Source organism: Ambystoma mexicanum, chromosome 4q (assembly GCF_040938575.1).
Source record: "Ambystoma mexicanum isolate Mex_15411 chromosome 4q, UKY_AmexF1_1, whole genome shotgun sequence".
Lineage (NCBI taxonomy): Eukaryota > Metazoa > Chordata > Amphibia > Caudata > Ambystomatidae > Ambystoma > Ambystoma mexicanum.
This window is the reverse complement of record NC_090928.1, coordinates 1,266,163,641-1,266,189,384: the sequence shown is the minus strand read 5'-3', so window position 1 is coordinate 1,266,189,384 and position 25,744 is coordinate 1,266,163,641. Positions and strand designations below refer to the sequence as shown.

The 25,744-nt window shown below is 44.7% G+C and overlaps 1 protein-coding gene across 3 annotated transcripts in view; it reads left to right on the top strand.

The window, feature by feature from the left end:
- The window catches only part of CUL9 (cullin 9), a 1,917,728-nt gene that overhangs the window by 1,521,719 nt on the left and 370,265 nt on the right, over nucleotides 1-25,744 (top strand). For all 3 annotated transcript variants that reach the window (XM_069608881.1, XM_069608880.1, XM_069608879.1), the window contains exon 35: nucleotides 15,501-15,594. In XM_069608881.1, the coding sequence (XP_069464982.1) occupies nucleotides 15,501-15,594 (94 nt within the window). The remainder of the gene's footprint in view (nucleotides 1-15,500; nucleotides 15,595-25,744) is intronic.

The window sequence follows — 25,744 nt, the reverse complement described above, 5'->3', positions numbered from 1 at the left end:
CTTCCCACCTTTCAGTCGCCCAGCTCCATCATGGGAGCTCAATGTGCTACTTGCAAGAATATATTAAGCATCTTTCCTGGAAAACGGTGTTCTTGGTGGCCATAACTTCGGCCAAGCGAGTGGCGGAGGTCCAGACGTTTTCCGTAAAACCGCCCTGTTTGATGTTTCACAATGACAAGGCTGTCCTACGTACCAACCGAACATTTTTGCCAAAGGTGCCATCCGTCTTCCACATAAATCAGTAGGAGGTTCTGCCTGTATTCTTTGGCACACCAACATCTCCAGCAGAGCTAACACTGCACACGCTGGATGTGGCGCGCGCCTTCAAGTACTATGTAGCGCATACTAAGCCCTTCCATACAACTGATCAACTGTTTGTTTCATTTGGACCTTCTGGGCCTTTGAAGGCACTGTCAAAGTTCTCCATTTCTTGATGGATTGCTACCTGCATCTCATTCTGCTATCAGCAAACCAGCAGACTGCTTCCCGGCAGACCCCGAGCTCACTCTGCCAGAACAGTAGCTGCAATCACTACATTCCTCTTTGGAATACCGCTGCCTGACATCTGCCGTGCAGCCACCTGGAGATAGGTGCATATGACATTCTGTGGAAGAGTGTAGAGTCGGCCAGTCGCTTCTGCTGAATCTTTTTGCGTGAGGTGGGTGAAGTCTCCACTGGTAAGTTATGCTGGGAGCTTGCGTCCGCCCATGGGTGTTGTTGTAATACTGCTTTGTAATCTATTCACAGCATGTGAATCTATGAAACATCCAATGCTGAAGAAGGAATACCCTTTAACTCCGGTACTCCAGCATTGGTATCGTTCATAGATTCACATGCAACCTTCCCATGTACCCCACATGGCTCATCTTGTCTCTTACTGGCACTTGCGTGCGCTGCCAAATCTGAAGATGGCCGGCAGGTGAGGAGCTAAGGGAGTTGATCGTATTGGCTGTGAGAAACATGACCCAAAATGACTGATAGAGCACAAAAGTGACTGAAGGTTTTCAGTTTGTTTAAACTGCTCTGTTACCGAGGATTCCTAGCCTGATGATGGGATATTCATAGCCTGTGAATCTATGCAAGATACCAATTCTGGAGAACCGGAATTACAGGTAAGTAACTTATTCCTTCCACCCACCTATTGGCTTTGCCAAAGCTTTTTCTAGGAGTACCTTTAAGAATTCCATGTCCCCTCCCCGGTACTTAACTGGAACTTTGGCAAAGTGGAGGCACTAGGACTACTTACCTGGCAGTGAATGGCTGCTTAAGCTATAGGTGCCTTACAGTAATAAAGTAGAATATATGGTTATTGATTTAAATGCATTGTTCTTTCACTTTACAGTTTCTCTTGTTTCATTGATTTCATATGCTTTAGTGTGTCAAGTGTCAGTCTAGGTAGTCTACTACCAAGTATGTAGATATATGTGGATCTGCATATGGTTTGGGATTATGCTTTTCTTTAATTGTATCTAGTTAGATGATACATTTTTATATTTGTATTCTTTTGTGTGGCTGTGTTAAGAGCACCAGGGACCATGGGTTGCCGCGTCCTCCATCTTCGTTATCGGTGCACTAGCAGACAGTTGGTGAAAACTTGTAAAAAGGCCTATGCTCGTGGTACCTATTGTGTGTATCCAGAGAGAATTGTTATAGTTTCCACTCATTCGGCACGTGTGCAATTTCTTATGCTGGGATTTACCCCATTGTCTTTTTCTGCGTTTGAAAAATGTAGTTCCACAAGGTTTGTGATTTTCATTTTTTCTAATCTTTTATTGTCTCGAATTCATCAATTGATGATATAACAGGTGGTTGCAATACCATTCATAATTTTTAATAACAATGGATTCGATAACATATTTGGTGCCAATGTGGTCCCAAGATCAGGCATTCACCATTCGTGATTGGGTATATATCATGTGACATTTGTGTTTGGGCATATTATCTGTGGGTGATTTAATTCCCAGTGATTGTGATATATATATACAGATTCATAGTGATTTGCAGATTGGTTCATACATTTTGCAGTCAAAAACAATGACAGTATTGAGTGCATGTTAAAGGAATGGTTCGGTAAACATTTTTTATTGCCCCTACGGGTCGGCCATGTGTTTTTAAGCCTAAGTCGCTCGATTTTAGAAAAATTTCCTATGGACCTCAGCTGATTTTTCGTCCTTTAAACGCACGCGAAAACAGGCATCAGGGAGCTGCCATTTTGTGATAATCCTATCACTTGCCGCATCGCCCTGGCTGACCTGCTTTGCGGCACTAAATCATATCCCCCGCCCCTGAGCCTGACATTATCAAAACATTCATATTCCCCGCCTCTCTCCGTGAAGTTACTGTGCTGCGTAGGCAAACGCGCCCAGTCGTCTTCTACGCGACTTCACACAGAACCCGGAAACCAACACAGATCAACTCACAACACAGCGCGCCACAATTCGGAATATGAAACTGTACTTTAAAATCAAACAGCAAAACGGTACATTTGGTAAAGTACATTTATTTGACATCAAATGTTTATAGAATATTCAGCAATTGCCATATTAACTCGGAATGCCATTTATTTTCTTTTATCTCTATCCTCAAAAACTGTTCCGTTTTATAGTGAGTCACACGCTTTTCCTTTATGGTACACAGGGTGTTTGTTTTCGTTAAAAGAAGCACTTTGGTCGCACGGTGAACAGCAAGGCTGTTCCATCAACTAGGCACTAGACCAGCGTAAAGGTTGATATGTTGCTTCTAGCCGCTAGTACCGCGTAAGGGCATATGGGCCCTTGGCGATCGTCCCATAGGTTCGTCAAAGTGGTGCAGTTGTTGACAAGAAGCTGCAGCTGGCGATTGAAGAAGCCGTCTGCTGGGGTCTGAAACTGGTGGCAGTAGCAGTAGGGTAGGATATACCTATTTTGAAAACATAAAATTTTTAATTAGTCTCGCCAGCTGATCTTTATTAAAATTATTCATTTTATATATAACGGCCGATCTGAAAATATTTGCTTGTAAGGATAGTGCATTGGAGTATGTTCGGCTCTAAAAATCAATGCGAAAAGTAACGAAATAAATCGAGGTTAGCACACAATGAGAAACGACTGTTTGTCTACATGCGTGTGGAATGTGGACCTGCATGCCCATGTGCCCGCTACAAGGACGATCCCACAAACGTTTTCCTAGCTCTTCATTCATTTATTCATGCATCCATTCATTAATTCTTCATTCCGGTATAAAAGCGTCTAAAGAGTTACTTACATTATATTTGCAATTTCCATTGTGTCTCTGCGTAATGCAGTCCGTAAATCCCACTGTGCTCTTGACAACGATTTTTTGTATACTGAACTAACATGAAACTCTGCCTATTTTCAGAATGTTCTGCCTTATCGTCTCTTACGTTATTGCAACCCCCCTTCAAATGAAGTTCTTTCGGCATGGTCCCTGTCTCTCACGGTCAAAAAACAATAGAACCTTATACTGCCAGTGCGAGTTGTGGGCCTCTTCAGGCCGCGAGCTGAAAATAAAAGCCACTGACCTTCACTAGAAATGAGCATACATTCTTTCTTTGCAACATCCCGTAGTAAAGCCATCTGTGAGAACTTGAAGTTTCGAATCCATCTATGTACTGCGCCTCAATGTGCAAATGCAAACTGGCTTCTCTCCCATCTGCAACGGCTCGCTTGGCGCGTTCTAAGGCCCCCAATTTTGTCCTCGTTGTCTGCGAGCTTTGCAGCCCCAAAGAACCATAACTATGTAGACATTTCATTTTTGTGGGAAGGTCAGGGAAAGTATAAAGTACGCGAGGAGTTGAGTTGAAAGTGAGATTTATTGTTTTTTATTATTTGCAATACGCAAGCCTCCCCTCGGTTAACAGTGCGCAGTATTTACATGAGATTGCGAAAATTAGTTACATCAACAAAAATATATACATACACATATAGACAAGGTCAGCAATATGAGGTGAATAGAGAGAACTCAAAGATGACACCCAGGTTGTTCGCCACCCAGGATGGTGAAGGTAGGGGTTAGGGTTAGCATACTTTGTATGTACACTGTACAATAACATTTATTTACAAAAAGACAATCTTATTACAATTATTTAAACCGGGATTTGTACTTCACAACCAGCTCTCCTTTGGGTGGACATGGAATGTTTGGTGGCAATGGATCAGTGCTCTGCACAGAAACGTTCAAAATTCCATATCTGTGCTTCTCTAATACAGCAACAATAAGGCTTTTGACAAAGTCGAACTCCATTTCCTCATAGACTGGTTTGATCACACATTGCTTACTTCTTTTTGAAAAGGCCTTCGTGTAGAGAGGCATCCTTACATTACCCGTAGTCCTAGATTATTCCCAGCCGAGATTCTCGTTATGGGCCAAGATGGCAAGTAGAGTCCTATGTCTCATGCCCTGTATGCTGAAATGCAAGCGCTTTGGCCTGTACTTTAGGCACATATTGTGGAACACCTCCAAACCTCCTGTGTGACAGAATTCTGTCAGTCCACTCAAATCTCTTGATAGATTTTCATCGAAAACAATCTTCTCAATGGCTTTGTGTGTCGGTGAAGATGGAATCAACCACTTCTTCTTCCATGCCTCCACTGGGGACAAAAGGCCATTTTCACATTGGTGGAAATGTAGGTTTTCTGACCAGCGGTGCACGTTGGTACAGTGGTGCATCAGTGACCGCCATTTTTCAAGTAGTATTTCCACTGACCCTTCACAAGTTTTGGAGCTCCACCAAAGATGGTTGCTGATAGGCTGGGATCACTCTGAAATATTTTCCAAACTTTTTTATTTCCTGCAGCCTTGATTTTCTTATTGATTGATTTAGCAAGATGCCATACGTCAAATTGATGTTTAATATGTGGGAACTGCTCTCTCATTGTCTTGGCAATTGAAACGTGTCTGTCCGTGGCTATTAGGTCGATGTGCATTCCCCTCGATTGTAAATATTCCACTGATTTTTGTAAATCCTAGTTTCTCCATGGCCACTGAGGATGTACATTGTGTTACCTGCACGACCACCGAACTCACAATTTTCTTACTATACATGTCCTGAAAGTGGTAGGTGCAGTACTTGACAGATAATCCAGGGCTGTCGCACTGTCCATCGCCGACTAGCCTGAATCGTTTGCCTTAGAATGTACTTGCTAGAGACAATTGTTCAATTTTCCAAGCATCACTAATGGCCGGAAACAGATAATCATGTTGGTATTTGTAGTACTGCGTTTTTGAAATGAAATGGAGTCCCACAAACTGAAAGAAAGACTCAAACTTTCTAAAACTGGACCCACTAAAAAGTGATGCAGCTGCACACAGTAGATTGCCTGCTGGCAGTTTCCCCAGCATCGGTTGTGCAGACCATGAGAACGTATGATTTAATCTACAGGCGGCATTTATTTTGACGTTACTGCCTTTTTTTTTACGAGTGACATGAATCAATGGCTTCCCACATACTTTCCCTCTAACGGAATGCCCACATTTCAGCATACTTATAATTTTCATCAAACAACTGTCGAATACTATACATTTGCCCTCTTTCATTAGACTGTCATCCGGCGTCAAAGTTGTTTCGGTCTGTGACGTTGAGGAAATATCAGCACATTTCAAAGAAATATTGCTGCTATCAAGTTCTGATGCATCAGTGAATGCTGCTGCTGGTTCATTCTCTGTCATTTCAACATCTGCTACTTCAACATTGATGGGAGAACACAACAATATCGACAGCTTTTTTGGTGGCAATTTTTTGGCGGGTGTAGATTCTGTGAATTGATTTGCAACTACTTCAGAGCTATCTTCAATACATCCAGTATCATGTTGTTGTGGTAGTGCCGTTGCACTGTAGCATTAGTCCAATACAACTTTGCTGGATTCTCCGGACACATTCATTTCATGTTCTGGCCATTGGACATGAGCATCTCGAGTCTCAACACGCGGCGTCTGAATTAATAGTTCCTCCATAGTGTAAATGGTCTGGCAAGCAACATCTCTTATTCGGATCACTGTCTGTGTATGTATAGTTCGGACACCGACGGGTAACTAGAGTATAGATTGGAAAAGAGATGTTCAGTTTAAACACAAGATAAAGTGTAGTACAATTGACTGGAAAAAAACATAAAATAGTCCCCAGCACAAAAACATTTCTAAAGTTATGAACTGTTTGTAACTAACCTTATTTTTGTTTCTTTTCTTTGCAACTTTGACTCGACCTTCAACATCTGCACGCTGTTGCTCTGATTCGTATCCGTATGTCTCCCCTTCATCTTGCGCTGCAACGACTATATTTTCTGTATCCGCATAGACAGCACGGAATGAGGCTCCATCGACTCCCTGAAACATAGTATTTTCATTACTGTGTATCAAAATATTGTTAGCATAAAACACACGTGAGGACGAACACACAGGTACATCTCAATAGCCAAACACGATTTAAACATTGTGTGGAACAATCAAACGACAAGCATTCGAGCTCTGATGACCTAGTTCGATGGAGCTGTCAGTATCCATACCTCTGCATGGGCTGCCACGAATGATTGTATTGAAGAGGAGGCATCCGCAACTCCCTGAAACACAGTACTTGCGTTAGTATGGTTTTCAATATTGTAAACATAACTCACACTTGGGGTCGACGACACAGGTACATATAAAGAGATAACCACAAATGTTGCATTGTCTAAAAGAATCAAGGAATATTTAAATATGATCAGATTTAATCGACTTATTTCTCCGATTTCTTTACATCTGCATCATCTAAATGTGATCTTGTGATTCTAGTGGAAGCTCTGTCTCCCTGAAACACAGTACTTGCGTTAATAGGGAAGAAAGTATAGCAAATGGAATCGCGTTATATGATCACGCTCGATGGAGCGGTCAGTATCCATACCTCGTGCTGCTGAAGAATATCTATGGATGTTGTAAATGTGGTGCGCACTTCCGAAAGCTGTTGCGCCGATTTGTATCCGCAATGTCCCGCTTCCCCTGGAATTACTTGAATGTCAGGCTCCGCATCAAGTGCGTGGGTTGAGGCTTCAACGACTGCCTGAAACATAGTATTTGCATTAGTTAGGATTACAATATTGAAAACACAACACACACTTGGGGTCGACCGCACAGGTACATATCAAGGGCTAACCACGAATAAAACATTGTGTAGAACAATCAAACGACAAGTGTTCCAGTCCTGATGATCACAGTCGATGGAGCTGTCAGTATCCATACCTCGTGCTGCTGAAGAACATCTAGGGCTGTTATCAATGTGGAGGACGCTTCAGCATCTCCCTGAAAGGCAGCACTTGCATTAGTATGGATAACACTAATTATAACTGAAAACAAACACCTGGGGACGACAACTAAGGTGTATATCAATTGGAAAGCACTGACCAAACAATTGGTAAAATAATCACACGATACATAAAAACGATTACTTGACATGCATAAAACAAGTCTGTAGCGGAATAGCCAAGTATGATTACCTGATACGCGCTAGAAGTGGTTGATAACTGCGGGCACGTCACGGATGTAGAATGTTCTTGCTTCAGATTCAGTGGATAGTCAAGCAGTTGTAAAGGTAAATTATTGTTTGATAATGAAATACAAATATTAATAAATTGCCATGTAAACCGACAGAATACTTGAGAATAATGCTATTGAAAATGTGCAGTATAGTACAGTCCCTTGTGCTCATAAATAGATTTCCTTTGGGGGTTATAAAATAGAAAAATAATTTATTGATAAATGTCATTATTCAAAAAGCTATACACTCATATCAATATCAAAAGTATTACACGGGAGTATTACAAGGGACACAACACCTAAAATATCAATTAATCCATTCGGCTACCTACACACTGCCGCAAGGCCTAAAGCTAAATCCGGACACTTGACTCACCAGTGACGGAATGTGGACGAATAGAGTTGGAATAGCATTTGCGAGCAATTTTCGTGTCGTTCGCCGTTTATTCTTCTTTGTTACCCAAGATGTGGCGTACATGTTTGAGGAAAAGTGCCGGCTGCAGATGCGGTATCGATCACCCCTCTTGTCCTCTAAGACTTGTTGGACTCTACTTTCCAGCTCATCCAGTGGAAATCCGCAATGTCTGACCCATTCTCTTATTCGATCAACAGTTTTCGGGAATACATGCATTGTAGTGCCTTCAGATTTAGCATGGGTCTTCGAAGGGCAACCGCTAATCGAACAGGCAGGCATTGTTGAAAATTCTGAAAAGTAAATATCAAGATTATTATAAAACCTTGATGAATAAAAATGTCATAAAAAAGTAAATGAACCATACCATGTTCAATGCAAGGTTTGTTTTGGTCGCCGGAACTATACCAGTTCATCATGTGCGGCGTAGTATTTGCATAAGTTACAGACATTTTTTTAAATGATGTGACTAAACTCTGAACATATGTGACTCGTCCCTTGGATGTTCTGTCTTGCACGAAAAGGAAACATGCTTACATTATAGACTGGACCCCCGAAGGATGCAATTCGATGACAATTGACATAGATGAAAATAAATAGATCTATTGATAGCATAACAATTGAAACTCAAGTCAATAGCAATGAGACCAATGACCATAGCACTATTGGGTACTGTAATCGCAAATCGATAGAAATGTAAAAATGACCGAAATATGACTAGGATACGTGGCCTTACCTTGACCAACAAACAGTTGGATTCAGCAGGCCGAGCAGTATGTTGCAGGAGAACAGGTAGATGGCCACAGGTAGCACACTGACGAGTTTGCTCGAAGCGGTCACAGATAGCACGACGACAAGCAGATTGGCATAGATCTCAGTGCTTCTCAGGTAGAAGGTTCAGGAGTTGACTTGCAAAGCACAAAGATGTTCTCATGAGACATATCAAGTGGTTTATAAAGTATTAGAAACAGGGGTGTGTTTGTGAATGAATGACGTGTGTATGTCGTGGTATTATGTGGTTTGCAGGGGGGCGGCCTGCCTCAGGGGAGGCCTGCCTGGAGGCACGGGGTCTGAGGAGGCCATGTGAGCGATGGCCCCTGGGCGTGGGATACCTTTTGAAGTGTACATGCTGTTAGGCACCTTGGCCGTTTGTGCCCGTGACAGCCCCCCATGCCAGCGCTCATCCCCGGGAGTGAACCGCCTTTGATAGAGGGGGGTGGGATGGATGGGCCGGTGGGCATGCAGGCAAGTGTGTGGGAGCGAGGGGACATCAGGCCCCTCTCATCCTTTACTTCTCAGTAGAATCTCGGACCAAGTGCCTCCAGTAGTGGGTTCGCCCCTTGCCCTTATGTGATGTTAACTTTGGTTGACATTTGCGTAGATGGGACCACTGAGCAGGACATGGGGCATCCATTTTTGTACCCCCTTTCCACTCCCATCTTGGTGACCAGTCCTCACTGCGCAGAGCACATGGCCCCCACCCTCGTTCCCACTCTGACTGGAAAACTCCAGAGGTATTTGCAACAGCTAAAAAATGTGTTAGGGAGAATTCTCTGTTTAGGCTGAATTTCCTAACCTAGTGAGTCCCCCAGCAGCTTTGCTGGATTTTTGGGGTTTATTTTTTCTCCTGCCAAGAGTGAGACTCTTTTACCCTCACTCTTGGACATGAGTTGAGTGTGTCTCTTTGACTCTAGATGTGTTTAATGGGCTATGGGGTCTTTTACTCCATAGGGCTTCATGTGTTTTTGTGATGTGTGTTACACAGCACCCTCAGTGCAGTAACACAGGGGTGTCATAGTTACCCCCCAGTATAGACTCCATACCCTGGGACTGACTACTGTCTCCCAGGGCATGTAAAGTCACCATTGACTTTACTAGTCTCAAATTCTGAACAGAACCAGTACAAACCATCATATTGTGGACGTACTGGCCTTTGGCAATTCGATTGCCCCGGGGTCTGTTAGTCGAGGGGGCACGTCTCTGTCCCCCCTGATCGAGTTTTGGCCGGTGGCAGTGGATACTACTTTTTATATTCAACCGCGAATATATCCTTATGGGATTACCCATTGTTCGAGGCTACCAACTTTAATTATTTAATTCCTATAGCCTCGAACATACCGCCAGTTTTTATTTAATATTAATTCTCCGGTTGGTATTTTTTGCCAGAACTCTAAAATGGCGTTTGTGTTCTCTTCTGTGACTCCAACCCAAGTTGAGCTCTTTGTTCCACTTTTTGGCTGGCTTCTCCACAGAAGCACTCCAAAGTGGTGCCACTCTGTCTGGGGTACTTAGGAGGGGTGGAGGGGGATTTAGGCACCCTGGACTGAGTTGCCTAGGCAACTCAAGTCGCACTCCGTCCTGATTGGCCACTTAGCATGTTTGAGTGACAGCTAGGCTGAGTGAATGGGGGTTTTCTGCATAAAAGCAGGGCTTTGGGGACTGGAACTTCAGAAGTCGCCACAGGACCTAAGAATCCGACGAAGGAGAAGCTGAGCCGACCTGCTACGATGACACCACCGGTGGAGCCCTGCTGAACCGTCTCACCACTTTTCCCAACGACAGAGGAGATCTCCAGCCCGGAGAGTCTTCTTCCTTCGACTGGTGGGGATAACCAGTCTGCTTCCTTTTTTGCTTCCTGGAGCCTCTCTTGGCCGCCTTGCCTGTGCCAAGCACCCCGGCAACCGGGATACCACGTTTTACCACTGCCGCGAATCAAAGGGTAGTACCTTTAACCGGAAAACTCTGCGGCTGGTTTCTTCCCTGGCAGTGCAACGACCTTCATCTTTCCTCCACGTCGAGATCTTCTCTTCCTCTGGACGACGCCGCGACTTGCACCCGCTGCCAGGAACAACTGCCCCCGCTGGAGGATCCTTTCCACATAAGGTACCGTATTCCGCCTGGCTTCCCTTGCAACCAACTGTACGGGGTAGATTTAGCCCCCGGCTTTCGACCCTGGGTTAGCCTGGGACACCCTGGGTAAACTTTTCTGAAACCTAACTAAAACCTTTCTGAACTCCCTGCAAGACTTTTTAAGCCTGTTGTCATTGTGTGATCTTGGGTGCATTTGTGCCCTGCTCTCTCCAAGAATGGGCCCGACCGATGGATTTTGGCTAACAAGTAACTTTTGACTTTCCTGTCTTGCTTAAGAGTTCCTAAGTATTAGTGTGGTGTATTTTCCTACATTCTGCCTTTTTCCCTCCCTTTTTCGTTAACTTATTGGAGTGCCATCTATAGTTAAGCGCTCACCTCTGTTTGGAAATAAGTGGTGTTAACTAAAACTTGTCTGATAAGGAATAAGGAATGTATATATAATAGCAACTGTGTTTAGAGTGATTTACAATAATAGTGCTGGAGTGTTTAAATAAGTGTGTTTTTAAATAAATAATTATATACCTTGATACCAAAGCTCTGGTCAGTGTTTGCTTGTGCTATTGTATCTGAGTGCCTATTGTGTATACTTTGCATACTGCCTAACTCTTCTTGAGGGAAGTCTGACTGCTCAGCCACAGCTACCAGGTAAATCTGGGTGGTGCAGACTGCTACCAAGTGGGTTTACTGCCAACACCTGTAGTCCTAAATCTTTTGCAGTGGTCCCCAAGGGAACTGCACAGGTTTCTGCCTAACAAAATGTAACACATCATTGTTCCTCTGAGATCACTGTCCTGCATGTGAACCAGCCTGAACTAAGCACATAGCTCGTTCATCTCCACAAATGTGTCCTTGCCCACGCACCCTCGCCAGTGGAAACTTACTGCTATACTGACCCTGTGTCCCTGCAAGGTATTCTCTTCGTGTGCCAGACCACTGACCACGCCATGATGCCCACCTAGCAGATCCCCAACTACCATTAGACCCCTACTGCAGTATATTGTTGCCTATCAATAATAAATGCCACATACTGGAGATTCTTGTGAGCACAGACCCACACTTCAAACAGTGTATTATAGTGGTCAAGACCCTTAACCTAAGGCCTGTATAATCCAATGTTGATTGATAGTATAGATATATATGTGACTTAACCGACTGAAAGACTTTGAACAAGTGTTATTTAGTGCATGCATTATTGAGAATATATTATGTTAGCTTAGATAGTGACCACCCTGCTTCACACCGACCTGACCTTCACCCATTCCGAGCACAGATGTCTGACGTCCATCCTTGAATGGAGACACACTTGATTCATTTAAAAAATCGAAACAACCTTTGTTAAAATATATGTGGTGTTTTATTTTGTATCTTATTTTGATGGCACAAAAATACAAGACTTTACACATTGTACAGGTCAGGTTGCAGCACAGCGAGAGAAAATCCCCTGTACTGACCGCTGTCACTCGGGAACGTTTCTCTTATGGCACGAACGGCACAGGCGGGCATTACTCTTCGAACGCTGTGTCCAAGCCTCCCGTGAAGCCACCATGTAAAGGAACGATAGGCCACCAGCCGGTACCACCTGTGAAAAAGAATGATACAAACTGTTTTTAAATGAACAAGATAAGTTTAATAAACGTTTGTTGTCAATGACAATTCTTGTAACTAATGGCATTCTGCTCGGACAAATGCTATCTAGACACTGCACACTATTGAACGACTTTCATGCGTTACAATGATATGTATATGTAATTTTGGATATAGTAGAAGACCATGAAATAGGAGTGGCATGACAAGCAGAGTATACTTAATCGTTACTCGGATTACGAGAACAAACAGTTGCGCAAAGTTCGTGCATAAGCACCATCATTATCCTCAACACAGACCGTGTGAGGCAGGCTGCCCAGAAGTCTGGCAGCTCGATGATGCATTGCGGTCGTGGCTCGCCTTCCGAAATGTAGGCCACGCATCCCGAGTTTTCACAGCTGCAGCAGTTCTCGTCCTTGGTTGGCATTAGCTCGCACCGATTGCATGTGCACCAGGTGGAAACACCATCCATGCGACTAGGTCCAGGCTCTTCAGCTGTTGAATCGTCCTCCCAACTGCCGTCCGAAGCCCATCGTTTTCGCGTGTTTCCCTTTCCAGTAGCTCCTCCTCGGTATAATCGGGCTCGTATATCTAGGGCATTATTGTAGCCATTGTGTATTAAACAAACTAAAATAATTTATAGCGGTGGTACTGGTATCTGTTCACACGGGCTACAAGCAACGAAGGTAGCTGACCAGAGCACAGAAACGAGTCACAGAATACTCAAAGTAACACAGAGAGAGGAATGGAATCGAAAATATGCTGCTGTGCGTTGTGAAACGGTCTTTTTATACTTATTGAGGAAAGAGGCGTCCTGCCATTTCCATGGCGACACATCATTAGCTGAAGCGCAGCGGATGTTGACACGAGACGTGCTTTGGCGTTGTGAAATGGGCAGCACGCGTCTGCTGATGACAGGCTCAGGGGCGGGGGATATGATTTAGTGTCGCAAAAGCAGGTCAGCCAGGGCGATGGGGAAATGATAGGATTATCACAAAATGGCAGCTCCCTGATGCCTGTTTTCGCGTGTGTTTAATGGACGAAAACTCGGGTAAGGTCCATAGGAATCTTTTCTAAAATCGAGCGACTTAGTCTTAAAAACACATGGCCGACCCGTAGGGGCAATACAATTTTTTTTACCAAACCATTCCTTTAAGGGAGAGAAAAGAAGAGATTTCGGTAAGTTTGGTTGGCAGTGGTCCTAACTGGTTTAGAGTGTTTGGTAATGATTGACTCATTTGCAAGGGATCTCACCTGGTAGGTAAAAGAGGGATTGTCCTGGTTCCTGCTTGTTGCAGGTAGGTCAGTTAGTTACTGGCCCGATCTTGGGACCACATTGGCACCAAATATGTATTGAATCCATTGTTATTAAAAATTATGAACGGTAGCCTAGAAAAAGACCTGTTAGGTCGAAACACGTGTCGGCACCACCTGTTATATCATCAATTTCAAACGCAGCAAAAGACAACGGGGTAAATCCCAGCATAAGAAATTGCACACGCGCCGAATGAGTGGAAACTATAACAATTCTTTTGTGTGGAATCTAATATTTAATTGCTTTGTATGTGGTTAGCTGCTCTTCAACACCCACCATACTATAACTCCTGCAGTCTGCCTTAATGCTGATTCCACATTACCTTAATAGAAATTGGGAAGACTAAGGGTTAAATATACAGTATTCACTAGTTCTCACAACCCCCCTTTCTCCCCTCCCCCCGAGAGTTGGTTTTGAAAAGCACACAACTTTACAATAAAGAATCTGTTTACAGTTATACTGCATGGACCTTCCCTTCTTTGATAATTCACTGTACTCCCAGCTTTCATCTTCTGGAGGGTTGCCTTGACTGCTCTTGCCATTCTACCTCTTAAAGAGTCGGGAACGTCCCAGAAAAATCCTAAAGACCAGTTAGGTTAATATAGAGTCATCATGGAATGTAAACGGGGAGTACCATGTCTCACCTGATGATTCTCCTTCCAATCCTCCAGGATCCTCCACCCAGGTGATCCTCCCTCGCAGATCCACCCCCAGGGTTGGGGATCCAAAAGCTATGGCCCTTCCCTGGACTCCTGAGAGGAGGATTCTGGGGAAAAATAAGTGAGGGCGCCCTCTGGTTCCTTGCACAGCTCATCGCCTGTTTTGCATATGCCTATTTGGTACTCACTAAGTGGGTTTGCTGGCAACCGGCAATGATGTGCTAGCAAGTATAATTTAATCTGTTAATGATGCACTGGCTAGGTTCAAATATGTGTACATAAAAAAGAGAAAAACAGTTGTCAAAATGTGTTGCCCCTTCCAGAGGCATTGCTGCTTCATTATGTTGGTTTCTTACATTGCACTTAATGCCGGACTCCAGCCTCTAAGCGCAGTACCGGGACTGGGTACCAAGCCCATGCGTGCTCGGTGTAGTCTTGCTTACAGGAGCAGAGCGTTGCCCCTGAGCTATCCTTCTCTTTACTAGTGCATCTGATCTAATACTGACTGATAATAATGGGTGACTTATGCAAAGTAATGAAGGACCAGGTGTACTGGGGTAGTATTATGAGTAACCTGCCTAATGTGTCCGTTTGAGTCATCTGTTGAATATTACAGATTATTGCATTATATTGATTTGGGGGTTGGAGGGGTTGTGTAATAAAGGTTAAGTGCCCAAAGTCAACATGTTTTCTTTTCTCTTGATTTTACTTTAATCCCTCTGGTTTCCTCTCCGTCTCTTGCTCATTTTCACTCTCATATCCCTTTACCTTCTCACTTTTACTTTGCTTCCCTCCTTTTCTAACTGCATATTGTCAAGTTCTTCTGTCTTTCTTCTTCCCCACATCATACTTGGCATGTGCTGTTCTGCTGCCCGTCTGATCTGTTCTTATTCCGCCCAATGTCCTTTCTGTTATGTTCGCCTGTCTTTATCCCTTTCCACCCTGTGCCTTGTTTGGATTGTTTGCCCCTCTCCTCCTAGTTCCTGCTTGCTGTGTTCTCCTCTTCCTGTCCATGCCCTCACTGTTACTGTAATACTGCATGTGCCATCCTGCACTCTGTGCCCTGTGTGTGTTCACCTCCTTTCCTTCTTCTGTGCCTTCCCCTTGCATTTATTATTTTCCCTACCTCGCTCTTATCCTCTCCATTTCTTTTCAGTATGACTTGTGCCAAATGTAATCATGGGTTCTGCTGGCGCTGCTTGAAACCTTGGAAGCCAACCCACAAGGATTACTACAACTGCTCTGCAATGGTGAGTGTTCTCTTCTAGCCTTCACAGGGGTCAAACCTTTTATAACTGGGTGCCGTCTTTGCTCCCTGCTTTACTGAAGCAGGTGTGTCTTTGAGATGGCCAAAGGACATGCCATCTTTCCTTGTAATATTTAACCTGGTGCTGTTGCTTTCACCAAAATTCTGAACCTACTTACACTGCATACTACACTAGATTAAAACATGGCCAAAGTATATGAAAAGAAGTAGTGGAACTATGTTCTCTGCTGGCCTGTCCCCACTCCCCACAAACCCCATCGTTAAGTTTCAAAGTTTCAACCTTTTCCTACACTTTTATTTTAAAACCAAACCATAACTTAACGGTTTAAAAAAAAAAAGTATAGGAACGGTAAAAATTTTAAAAGTAGAGGAGCACCTCTCCGCCCACTTTGTCCACTGGATTAAAAACCCCTCTCATCCTGTTGCCAAACCTGCTGACTCTATAATACCATGCATATTAAACCTGTTTCCCCTCCCACCCTATGTGGAAAATATGCTGCCACTCTCACTCTGCATACCAAACCAGCTGCCCCCCTCGCCCTTTGGTAGAAGGGTTTATCTATTTCCTTTTCTTCTTTTGTTCCAGTCTCCAATAACAATGTCTTATCTATCATTGCTCGTTCTCATCCCAAGTTTTCTCCTTCTGATTCACTTCCGTCTTTCTTGGTTAAAGTTTCATTTGCTCCTCTCTTTGCCACACTTTAATCTGTCATTATTATCTGGCTCTTTTCCAGCCACCTTAAAGTTGCTAACATTATTCCTTTATTGAAGAAACCTTCATTGGATTTTACTGAATTAGCAAACGTTCAACCTATTTCTCCCCTGCCTTATCCATCAAAGACCCTTGAATGCATTGCTCATTCTCCACTTCTTATCTGAATCTTCAACACATTCTTCCCTCTTACCAATCTAGGCTTCGCGTGGGCTATTCTACAGAAACTGCCCTTTCGAAGGGATTGCGTCCTCCGACGTATTCCTTATCTCGGAAATGTTTTCTCTGTAGAGGGCGCTACGCGTCGACGTCCGCCGAGTCGATGTCCCTCGACAGCCACCGTATCGGTGCCGACGTCACCATGCCCATAAATAGCCACGCGCGGCGTCCGTTGCTCAGTTCCGTTTTTCCGCGCTTCAAAGGGCCTCGGAATATCGTTGCTCAGTTCAGTCAGATAAACCTTCTAGATTTACTCGAAAATACCAACTCGTTCTCGATGGCTTCTTCATCGGAACCGACAACGCGGCGATACAGCTTCAAAAAATGTCGAGACTGCGGTAAAAAAATGTTGATAACAGATCCACACAGGATCTGCTTGTGGTGCTTGGGAGCCGAGCACCATTATTCGGAGTGTGAGGACTGCATGTCCATGACGGCGAAAGCCTTGAAGAAGCGCAAGGGGAAGCTCGAGAGAGGTAAGTCTGTCAAATCCTCCTCGAAAGTTTCTTTGGCTGAGTCGAGGCATTCGTCTCCTCGCCGTCGAAAGCATTCCCATTCCAGATCTCGAAGTAGCTCCCACCATTCGTCGAGATCGAGACAATGACGAGTTTGGCTCCTTCTGCCCTAGAAATGGGTTTTACACCATTTCCGAGGTCAGAGTACCCCGGATTATCTTCAATCTATGAAGAAGGGGAGGATTCTGACCAGGAAACCTTCGGGTTGCAGAGGACCACACTACCTGTTTCAGAGGATTTCACCTCTGAGGAAAGAAGGTTGAAAGACCTACAGGAGTCATTACATGAGGCAAGTGGGCTGGACACTTCCCCAGAAGTGGAATTTGTTAAACCAGACCCAGGAGAACATGCCGAAACACCCTATAGAACCCTGATGGCAAGGATTATTGAATTTATGGGTTGGTCTGCGCCTTCACCTGTTTTTCAACAGGATGACCTGACAGACATATTAGACAAAGGTCCACGGGAGGATCCTGTGGTCCCCTTCCATGCAGCCTTACAAAGAAAGATCTCATCTAATTGGGAAACTCCTGAAGTTATCCCTGCAGTCAATAAAAGATTGTCAGCCAAGTATAGGGTAGCTGCGGCTGACCCTGAATACTTATCAAAACACCCGACTCCGGAGAGCCTGGTGGTTCAAGCGGCAACTTCATCAAGCAGCAGGTCCGCTTACCCTACTGTCCCACAGGATAGAGATGACAAAAGGTACGATTCTATGGCAAAAAAAGTCTTTTCTGCTTGTAGTATGGCATTGAAGTCCATCAATGCCACCTGTACGCTCGCCAGGTTCAGCCACACACTGTGGGAGTGTGCTTCATCAGCGGCTGACTGCATACCCGAAGGAGAGGAAAGGGAAGCCTTCCTTAACATTATTAAAGATGGCAAAGATGCCATGTGCAAGTCACTTCAAACTGGCATCGATTCCGCTGACAGTATCAGCAGGGCCATGGCGGCAAGTACGACAATCCGCAGGCATGCGTGGTTGCGAAAGTCTGGCTTTGCTCCAGATGTACAGGCCAGACTTTTGAATATGCCCTTTGACGGCTCTTCTTTATTCGGTAAAAAGGCTGATGACAGTCTGGAAAAGTTGCAGACATCTAAAGCAGGGGCAAAATCGTTAGTAGCTGCAATCCGTCAAACTCCTTTTCGCCCCCCAGGAACCTCTGGGAGAGGAAAGTCCTTTCGCTATTATTCCGCATTCGGGAAAGGCAGAGGACAGCTGGCTCAAAGAGGCCAAAGGAGTTCCACCCGAGGTGGACGGGTCAAAAGTACTAAAGTCGCAGCAGCAGCAGGTGCCTCTTTACCCTCGGAATCTGCATCAGCCGCCCCCAAACCTCTCTGAGGTCTTTCCACACAAAACACCTGTAGGGGGCAGGTTAACTCACCATCTGACAGAATGGCAGGCTATAATGTCAGATGCTTGGGCATTGGAGACAGTTTACCAGGGTTACTGCCTACCCTTTCTACACATCCCTCAGAGTCATCCACCGGGGCACAGCTCTCTAAAAGTTCCAGATCTTCTCCGCTTGCAGGAAATTATAGACCTGCTAGAGAAAGGTGCCATAGAACTGGTAGCGGACAGGAACAAGGGCTGGTACTCCCCCTACTTTCTCATACCAAAGAAGGACGGAGGACTGAGACCCATCCTGGACTTACGAGAATTGAACAAGTTCCTCAGGAAGGACAAGTTCAAGATGATAACTCTCTCTCAGATCCTTCAGGCCCTCCAGCTCCAGGACTGGCTGGTATCTCTGGACCTTCAGGATGCTTATTTCCATGTGCCAATCCATCTCAAACACAGGAAATACCTGAGGTTCGCAATTGGCGACTCTCATTATCAATTTCGAGTTCTGCCATTTGGGCTGACCTCCACCCCGAGGGTCTTCACCCAGCTAATGTTGGTAGTGGCTGCGAGTCTAAGGAGGGAAGGGATCCACGTCTACCTCTACCTGGACGATTGGCTGATCAGGGCTGTATCTCCAGAACAAGCTCAGATCAAGGTAGATTATGTCTGCCACTTCCTTCACAAACTGGGCTTCTCCCTCAATTTAAAGAAGTCACAGATGATACCATCACAGAGACTCCAGTTCATTGGAGCGGTCCTGGGTCTACTGGGAAAAGCCTCGCCACCAGAGGTGAGGGCTCAAGATATTCTGCAGATGGTCAACAAGTTCCAAGATGCCCAACGTCTCACAGCCTTCGACTTTTTGAGGTTGCTAGGCCTCATGGCATCCTGCATCTTCCTTGTGCCAGAGGCTCGTCTGAGAATGAGATCTCTTCAGTGTGCACTGAGAACTCAGTGGTCGCAATTCTCAGGGAGAATGACAGATCTCCTCCGGATTCCGGACAAGGTAGCCCACGACCTTCTATGGTGGGCCTATCCAGAGAATATCTTGAAAGGAGAACTGTTTTGGCAACCATGGCCGGAGATAACAGTAGTCACAGACGCCTCACTCACGGGCTAGGGAGCCCATGCCAACGACTTGACCATCAGCGGTCGTTGGTCTCCATCGGAGTCCAGACTGCACATCAACCTAATAGAGCTGAGAGCGATCAGACTAGCGCTGAAAGCTTTCCTGCCATCAGTACAGGGGAGAAATGTCCTGATAATGACGGACAACACGGGGGCCATGCACTACCTCAACAAAAGAGGAGGCGTAGGGTCACTGTGCAGAGAGGCAATGCAGCTCTGGTTTTGGGCAATTCAGGAAGGAATCTCTCTATCGGCAGTCCACCTAGCCGGAGAGAAGAACTTGACAGCGGATGCTCTGAGCAGGCAGAGCACAGTCTCCCACAAGTGGGAGCTAACTCAGGAAGTCCTTCAAGAGATCTTCGCCCTTTGGGGAACCCCTCAGGTGGATCTGTTCGCCACAAGCACCAACAGGAAGTGCGATCTGTTCTGTTCAAGGGAATTTCCCCCGAGAGGAGCTCTAGGAGACGCGTTCGTAGTGGACTGGGAGTTCCCACTCCTTTACGCTTTTCCACCAGTCCCTTTTATTCCTCAAATGATCAGGAGGTTGAGAAGATTCCGGAAAACCATGATCCTAATTGCCCCGGACTGGGCCAGGAGAACGTGGTACCCGGTCCATCTGCCCTCCAATCCATCTTCCACTCAGAGAATCTTCTCTCGCAGAAGGGAGGTCAGGTTCTACATCCAGACATCAGAACCCTCAACCTTCACGCTTGTTTTCTGAAAGGGTGAGGTACAAGGATTGGGGCCTCCCTGATGACGTCATGGAGGTGTTGCTTTCAGCCAGAAGGCCAGCAACAAAGTCTTTATACCGCTGCCGTTGGAACAAATTTTGCAGCTGGTGTAGAGAAGGGAATATCGACCCTTTTTCATGTGGTACACCAACGGTGTTATCGTTTCTACTCTACTTGATAAACTCAGGCCTTCAAGTTGGCACTGTAAAAGGCTATCTTGCAGCGCTTTCAATCTTCAAGCGCACTGCGGAGGAACCATTGTATTTCAAACTACCTCTTGTAATAAAATGTTCTCAAGGGATTAACTAATGTTTATCCTCCAAGACCATTCCAAGTTACCTTATGGGACTTAAATTTAGTCTTAAACTTCCTAATGGGTACTCCATTCAAACCACTCCACTCTTGTCCGCTGAGATTTCTCACGCTTAAAACTGTCCTATTGGTAGCACTAATATCTGCTAGGAGGGTGAGCGAGGTATAAGCTCTCTTGTAAACCCCCACCATCCAATTTTCCATAAGGACAAAGTTGTCCTACAGGTGAAGCCTAATTTCCCCCCAAAGGTGGTTTCTGAATTTCATACTACTCAGAAAATTACCTTACCTTCGTCCTACCCTCCTCCCCATTCGGGGAAAGAGGAAGAAAGGCTACATAGGCTGGACCCAAGGCGAGCTCTGAGCTTTTACATCAGCAGACTGGCTAGGATTAGGCAAGCAGACCAACTGTTTGTAGGATACTCGGGTCACAAGTTGGGACTACCCATAACAAAACAAACAATTTCCAGGTGGATTATTTTGGCCATTCTGGAATGTTACAAACTGGCAGGGAAAGAGCCACCCCAAAATCTTAGGGCTCATTCAACCAGGTGTATCGCAGCCTCTTCGGCCCTCCAAAGAGGGGTACCGGTCCAAGACATATGTGCAGCTGCCACATGGTCGTCCGCACATCCATTCACAAAATTTTACAACCTGGATTCCTACGCTAGTCAAGAGACCAGATTTGGAAAAGCCGTATTACATGCGGTTCATTCCTAAAAGGGATACATGACATTATTACTCCCACCTCCAATTACATGCCACTGCTATGGGAGTCTATCAAAGATAAGGAATACGTCGGAGGACACAATCCCTTCGAAGAACAAGTTACTTCTTACCTTGTAACATTCTTTCGATGGGATGTTCCTCCGACGTATTCCTTATCGCCCCTCCCATCCATCCCCGCAGTAATACTTCTCTTGTGGTTGCAGCTTACGCTCCTTTAAGGTCAATAACCAATTCAGGCATGACTTATCTTATGCTACAAAACAGAACTGAGCAACGGACGCCGCGCATGGCTATTTATGGGCATGGTGACGTCGGCGCCGATACGGTGGCTGTCGAGGGCCATCGACTCGGCGGACTTTGACGCGCAGCGCCCTCTACAGAGAAAAAATTTCCGAGGCCAGAAAGCTGGAGACGAATTATCAAAGATAAGGAATACGTCGGAGGAACATCCCATCGAAAGAACGTTACAAGGTAAGAAGTAACTTGTTCTTCTGTTTCCAGCTCTTTTCTGCATGCTCGTCATTTTAAACTGCCTTACATGTTGATCTTTTGAGACATCACTGCTGCTTTTAATACAGTAGCTCATCCAACGTTGCGCTCCAGTTTATCTTCACTGTGTATTTTGGGTACAGTTCCCAATACTCGTTTCTACTGATATTTCCTGCCGTTCCTTTGTCTTGTCTTGAAAGAATTTGCTCGTTTTTTTCCTCTTTCCTCTGGAGGCCCTCTTCTTTTTATACTTCAACTCTACCTACCTTGGTTTCCATTAAAGGTTTTCAGGCACATTTCTCTGCCGAAGATACCCACATTTTTCTTTTGTTCCCTTCTTTTGATGACACCATCCCTTAAATTCTTTCTGCCTATATCTTGGCTGTGAAAAATTGGATGCCTTTGAGCTTCTTACACCTTAACGCAAAGAAAACAGAAATCCTCATCTTTCCTGCATCTTCTTCTATTATCTTGCCTTCCTTTATTTCCTTTCCATGTCTTTGATTACCAGTAGCTCCTCATTCTCATGAGCTTGATTTTTTTTATTCTGATTTTACTCTTCAAACTCACATTTTTACTATCTTTTTAATATCAAATCCTGCATCTGCTATCATTTTCTTCTGCTAAATTACTACTAAAAACGTGTGTAGTGTTTTATCTCAATTATTGCTATTCTATATCTTTTGATCTACATGCTTACGTTTTTTTCTTCTTCGTTATGTTCTTCATTCGGCTGTTAGACTATTATTTGGACTTCAATATTCTTCTTATATAGTTCCTTATTTTATCCAACGTTGTTGGCTTCCAATAAAGTTGAGATTGAAATGGCATTTTCTTAGTTTTTTAAGTGTGTTCTTGCAATAGCTCTTGACTACTCGTCCTCTTTGGTCTCTTTAGATCACCCGCCTAGGGCCCTTTGGCCTGCTTGTCATTTTCTTCTTGCTGTTCCTTGCCCCCTTGTGCTTCATTTCATTTTGTTCCTTCCAGTTATTTGCTCCTAAACTGTGGAATTCTCTCCCTTTTGTATATGTGTTCCTCTCCTAACCGAGTCCTTTTCAAGAAACGTCTCAAACTTCATTTTTTGCCATCCACCCCGCCTCAATGTTTTCTCCTGACCGTTGGCAGGGCAATGTTTCTCATTTTTTCTCATGGCCTGCTTGTCATTTGCTATATTTTTGTACTGTTCGAAATATGTACAGCGCCTTGGATAAAGGCACTATATAAATGTCATAAATAAATAACTAATTAATACCTAGATAAGGATTGTCCACACAAGGAAGTACTAAAAATGTATACACTCTATTAGCATGAATGTGCTTAAACCAAGATCAACCAGAAGGTAAGTTAACACAAACGTATGGATACAAAAGTATTGATTCCCAAAAGACACCAACCAAACTCTAAACAAAACAGTTCAGTATGCATTGTCAACACAAAAAGGAATATTGCAGTTTCAATGTGGGAGTTAGTAATGTAACACAGCTTTAAAAATATACAACACACCCACAAAACACCAACTACCACCTTAAAAAGCAGTAACCCCTGGTAAAATGTTTAACAAAGGTCTGAGCTAAATAATAGTTTTGAGCCTCTCGCTCCTCTGCGTGTTTATTTGTGGGAATCAGAAGCGGCTGTTTGTCAGTGCGGCTGGATTCCGGCTTGATTCCGTGAGCGCTGCGTGTTCTCTGCGTACTGCGTGCATGTCCTTTAGTCAGGAACTTGGGGGAGTCTGAGTCGCAGCTGTTGAGGAAGACGGACATACGCCAGTGACGGTAGTGACGGACATACGCAAGTGGAGTTTTTGACCCGTTTTGGGGCTTGCCCTTGCCTTGCTCTGAGGTGCCCTGGGGTGCCTGACGAGGGTGAATCGCGGTGCCTCGATTAGAGCCTGGAGCGGCTGCCGAGTGCTGTGGCCGACGATCCTGTGGCACACTGTTCGTTTGGCGCCCTGAGATTTACGTGCCGCTCGAGCAGAGGTAATTTCCTCCCACCGCATTATACACTGCATAATACAGCTTGTCTTGTTTGATTTTACTGATACTGATATAACCTCCCCATAGCCGCCTCGTGGAGTGTGGAGTGTGGAGTGGGGAAGAGAAGTGGGTATTGTTTGCTCTTCCACCCGCATTCACGGAAGAATTAAGCCGTCAGCTGCGGGTCGTTCCTAGTGGGAGACTGCAGAGCTGTCTCTCTTTGATCCTGCATAGCTGTTTTCGCCTTGGTATAAGCCGATAATAGCTGCCCTGTTTGTTACATTTATCCCCTAGTCCGTTTCAATTATATGCCGGATGAGAAATAAGGAAATGGGGAAGTAAAAATAATTTTTAAAAAATAATTTTTAAAAAATAAAAAAACAAAAAAATATATAATGGAGGAGAAAAGAAAAACAATCAACCCATAATCTTCGTTCCACTCGGCTATTTGTAAGCTACTGGGAAAGCAGCAGCCGTAAGCATTGGGAGATTGAACTGTAGTATTGTGGGGTGGGCGGGGTCGCTTATAATAGCGCCTCGCACAAGCAAGACTCCGTAAACCCTACTCCTTCAGTGAGTCGATCCACAGCTGGCAGAACTAAGGGTCGCTTAAGGCTGCAAACGGATTGGAGTATATACTTGCAGTCGGCAGCACAAAAGTGTTACTTTTACAGTTAAAAAGGAAGGATATAGGTGTGGTCGGGGGAGTACGGACAGGGTTGGTGCTTCTTCGTACCACGCTCCGTCTACATTGCTTGCATGCCTGATCTAGTTCTCTTCGTTCTGAGCAGTGGGAAAAAGGTCCAGACCCCTGCTCTGCCCAGAGTGGGCAAGACAGCTGCCCGTGACGCGGCAAGTGACATAGGGCACAAAAGTAACTGCAATAAAGCTAAAATAGCACCACAACTAGACAGTGCTCCAGTCTTTTTTTCTACATTGTCACGTGTACAGTGGCTAATTTACGAAGGGTGATGAAACTACGCAGTACCGTGATGTTAGATTATTTGAAAGCACCGGAACTTGATTGCACGATACCCCAAGACGAAGCCAAAAGCTCCGTAGTTATAAATGGTGAGCTCGAAATGGACCTGCGTCACACAATGATGACCTAACAGAGGGCCCTAAGAAACAGGTCACCCATGTTCAAGTGTATTCTCAGGTTCACAATCGGGCTGGCATGGAGTTTCACACTCCAGTGTCTAGACCTGGACAAGCCGCGGGAAAGGAGAGCATAGCTCAAGCTTGGAAGCGTGGATAAGAATACACAACAACAACTAAGAAGATTCAAAGTAAAATTGACAGTCACTTTGGTAACAAGAGGAGCATAAGAATGAACAATGAAGACTTCCTCCAAATTGATCAAAATCCAATATCTCAGTCAAGAGAGATTGACAGAAGGAAGGAGGACCTGCAAGTGATTACTATCCCCAATGAATCTCCTTTTGAAGATGAAAGAGAGATTCACCAGTCAAATGAGGGAACTCAGAATACGGAAGAAAGTTGTCCGACACCAGCAGGAGACAGCTCAAGTGATGAACTGGGGGTTCGCTCAGTACTATCAGACTCTTTATCTCCACAGAACATTATGCAAGTGAGGGACAATAATACCCTGGTAGCCCTCAATTTTGTGCTGAACTCAATGGTCTCTGTCTTCGAACTTTTAAGGTCTGAGGTTCACTGGCAAGCTGGGATCCTCCTTGAACTCACAAGGGAGGTGGCAAACTTAGTAGGGTGCAACAATATCATCAATGCCTCTTTGGCTCCCTTGTTGAAAGACATGAGCCTGGAACTGGTGAAACCGGGATTGGATATATCAGCAAACCAATGCTCATTGGTAACAAATAAAGAGGAGGAAGGAATACATTAATACTTCTCCAAGACATTTTCACAAAAATGAAACCAATCACCAGAGGGCCAGAAGAGGAAAAAATAGAGAACTTGGAGGAGAGGAATTCCTTCAACCTTGACGACACTCCTCAG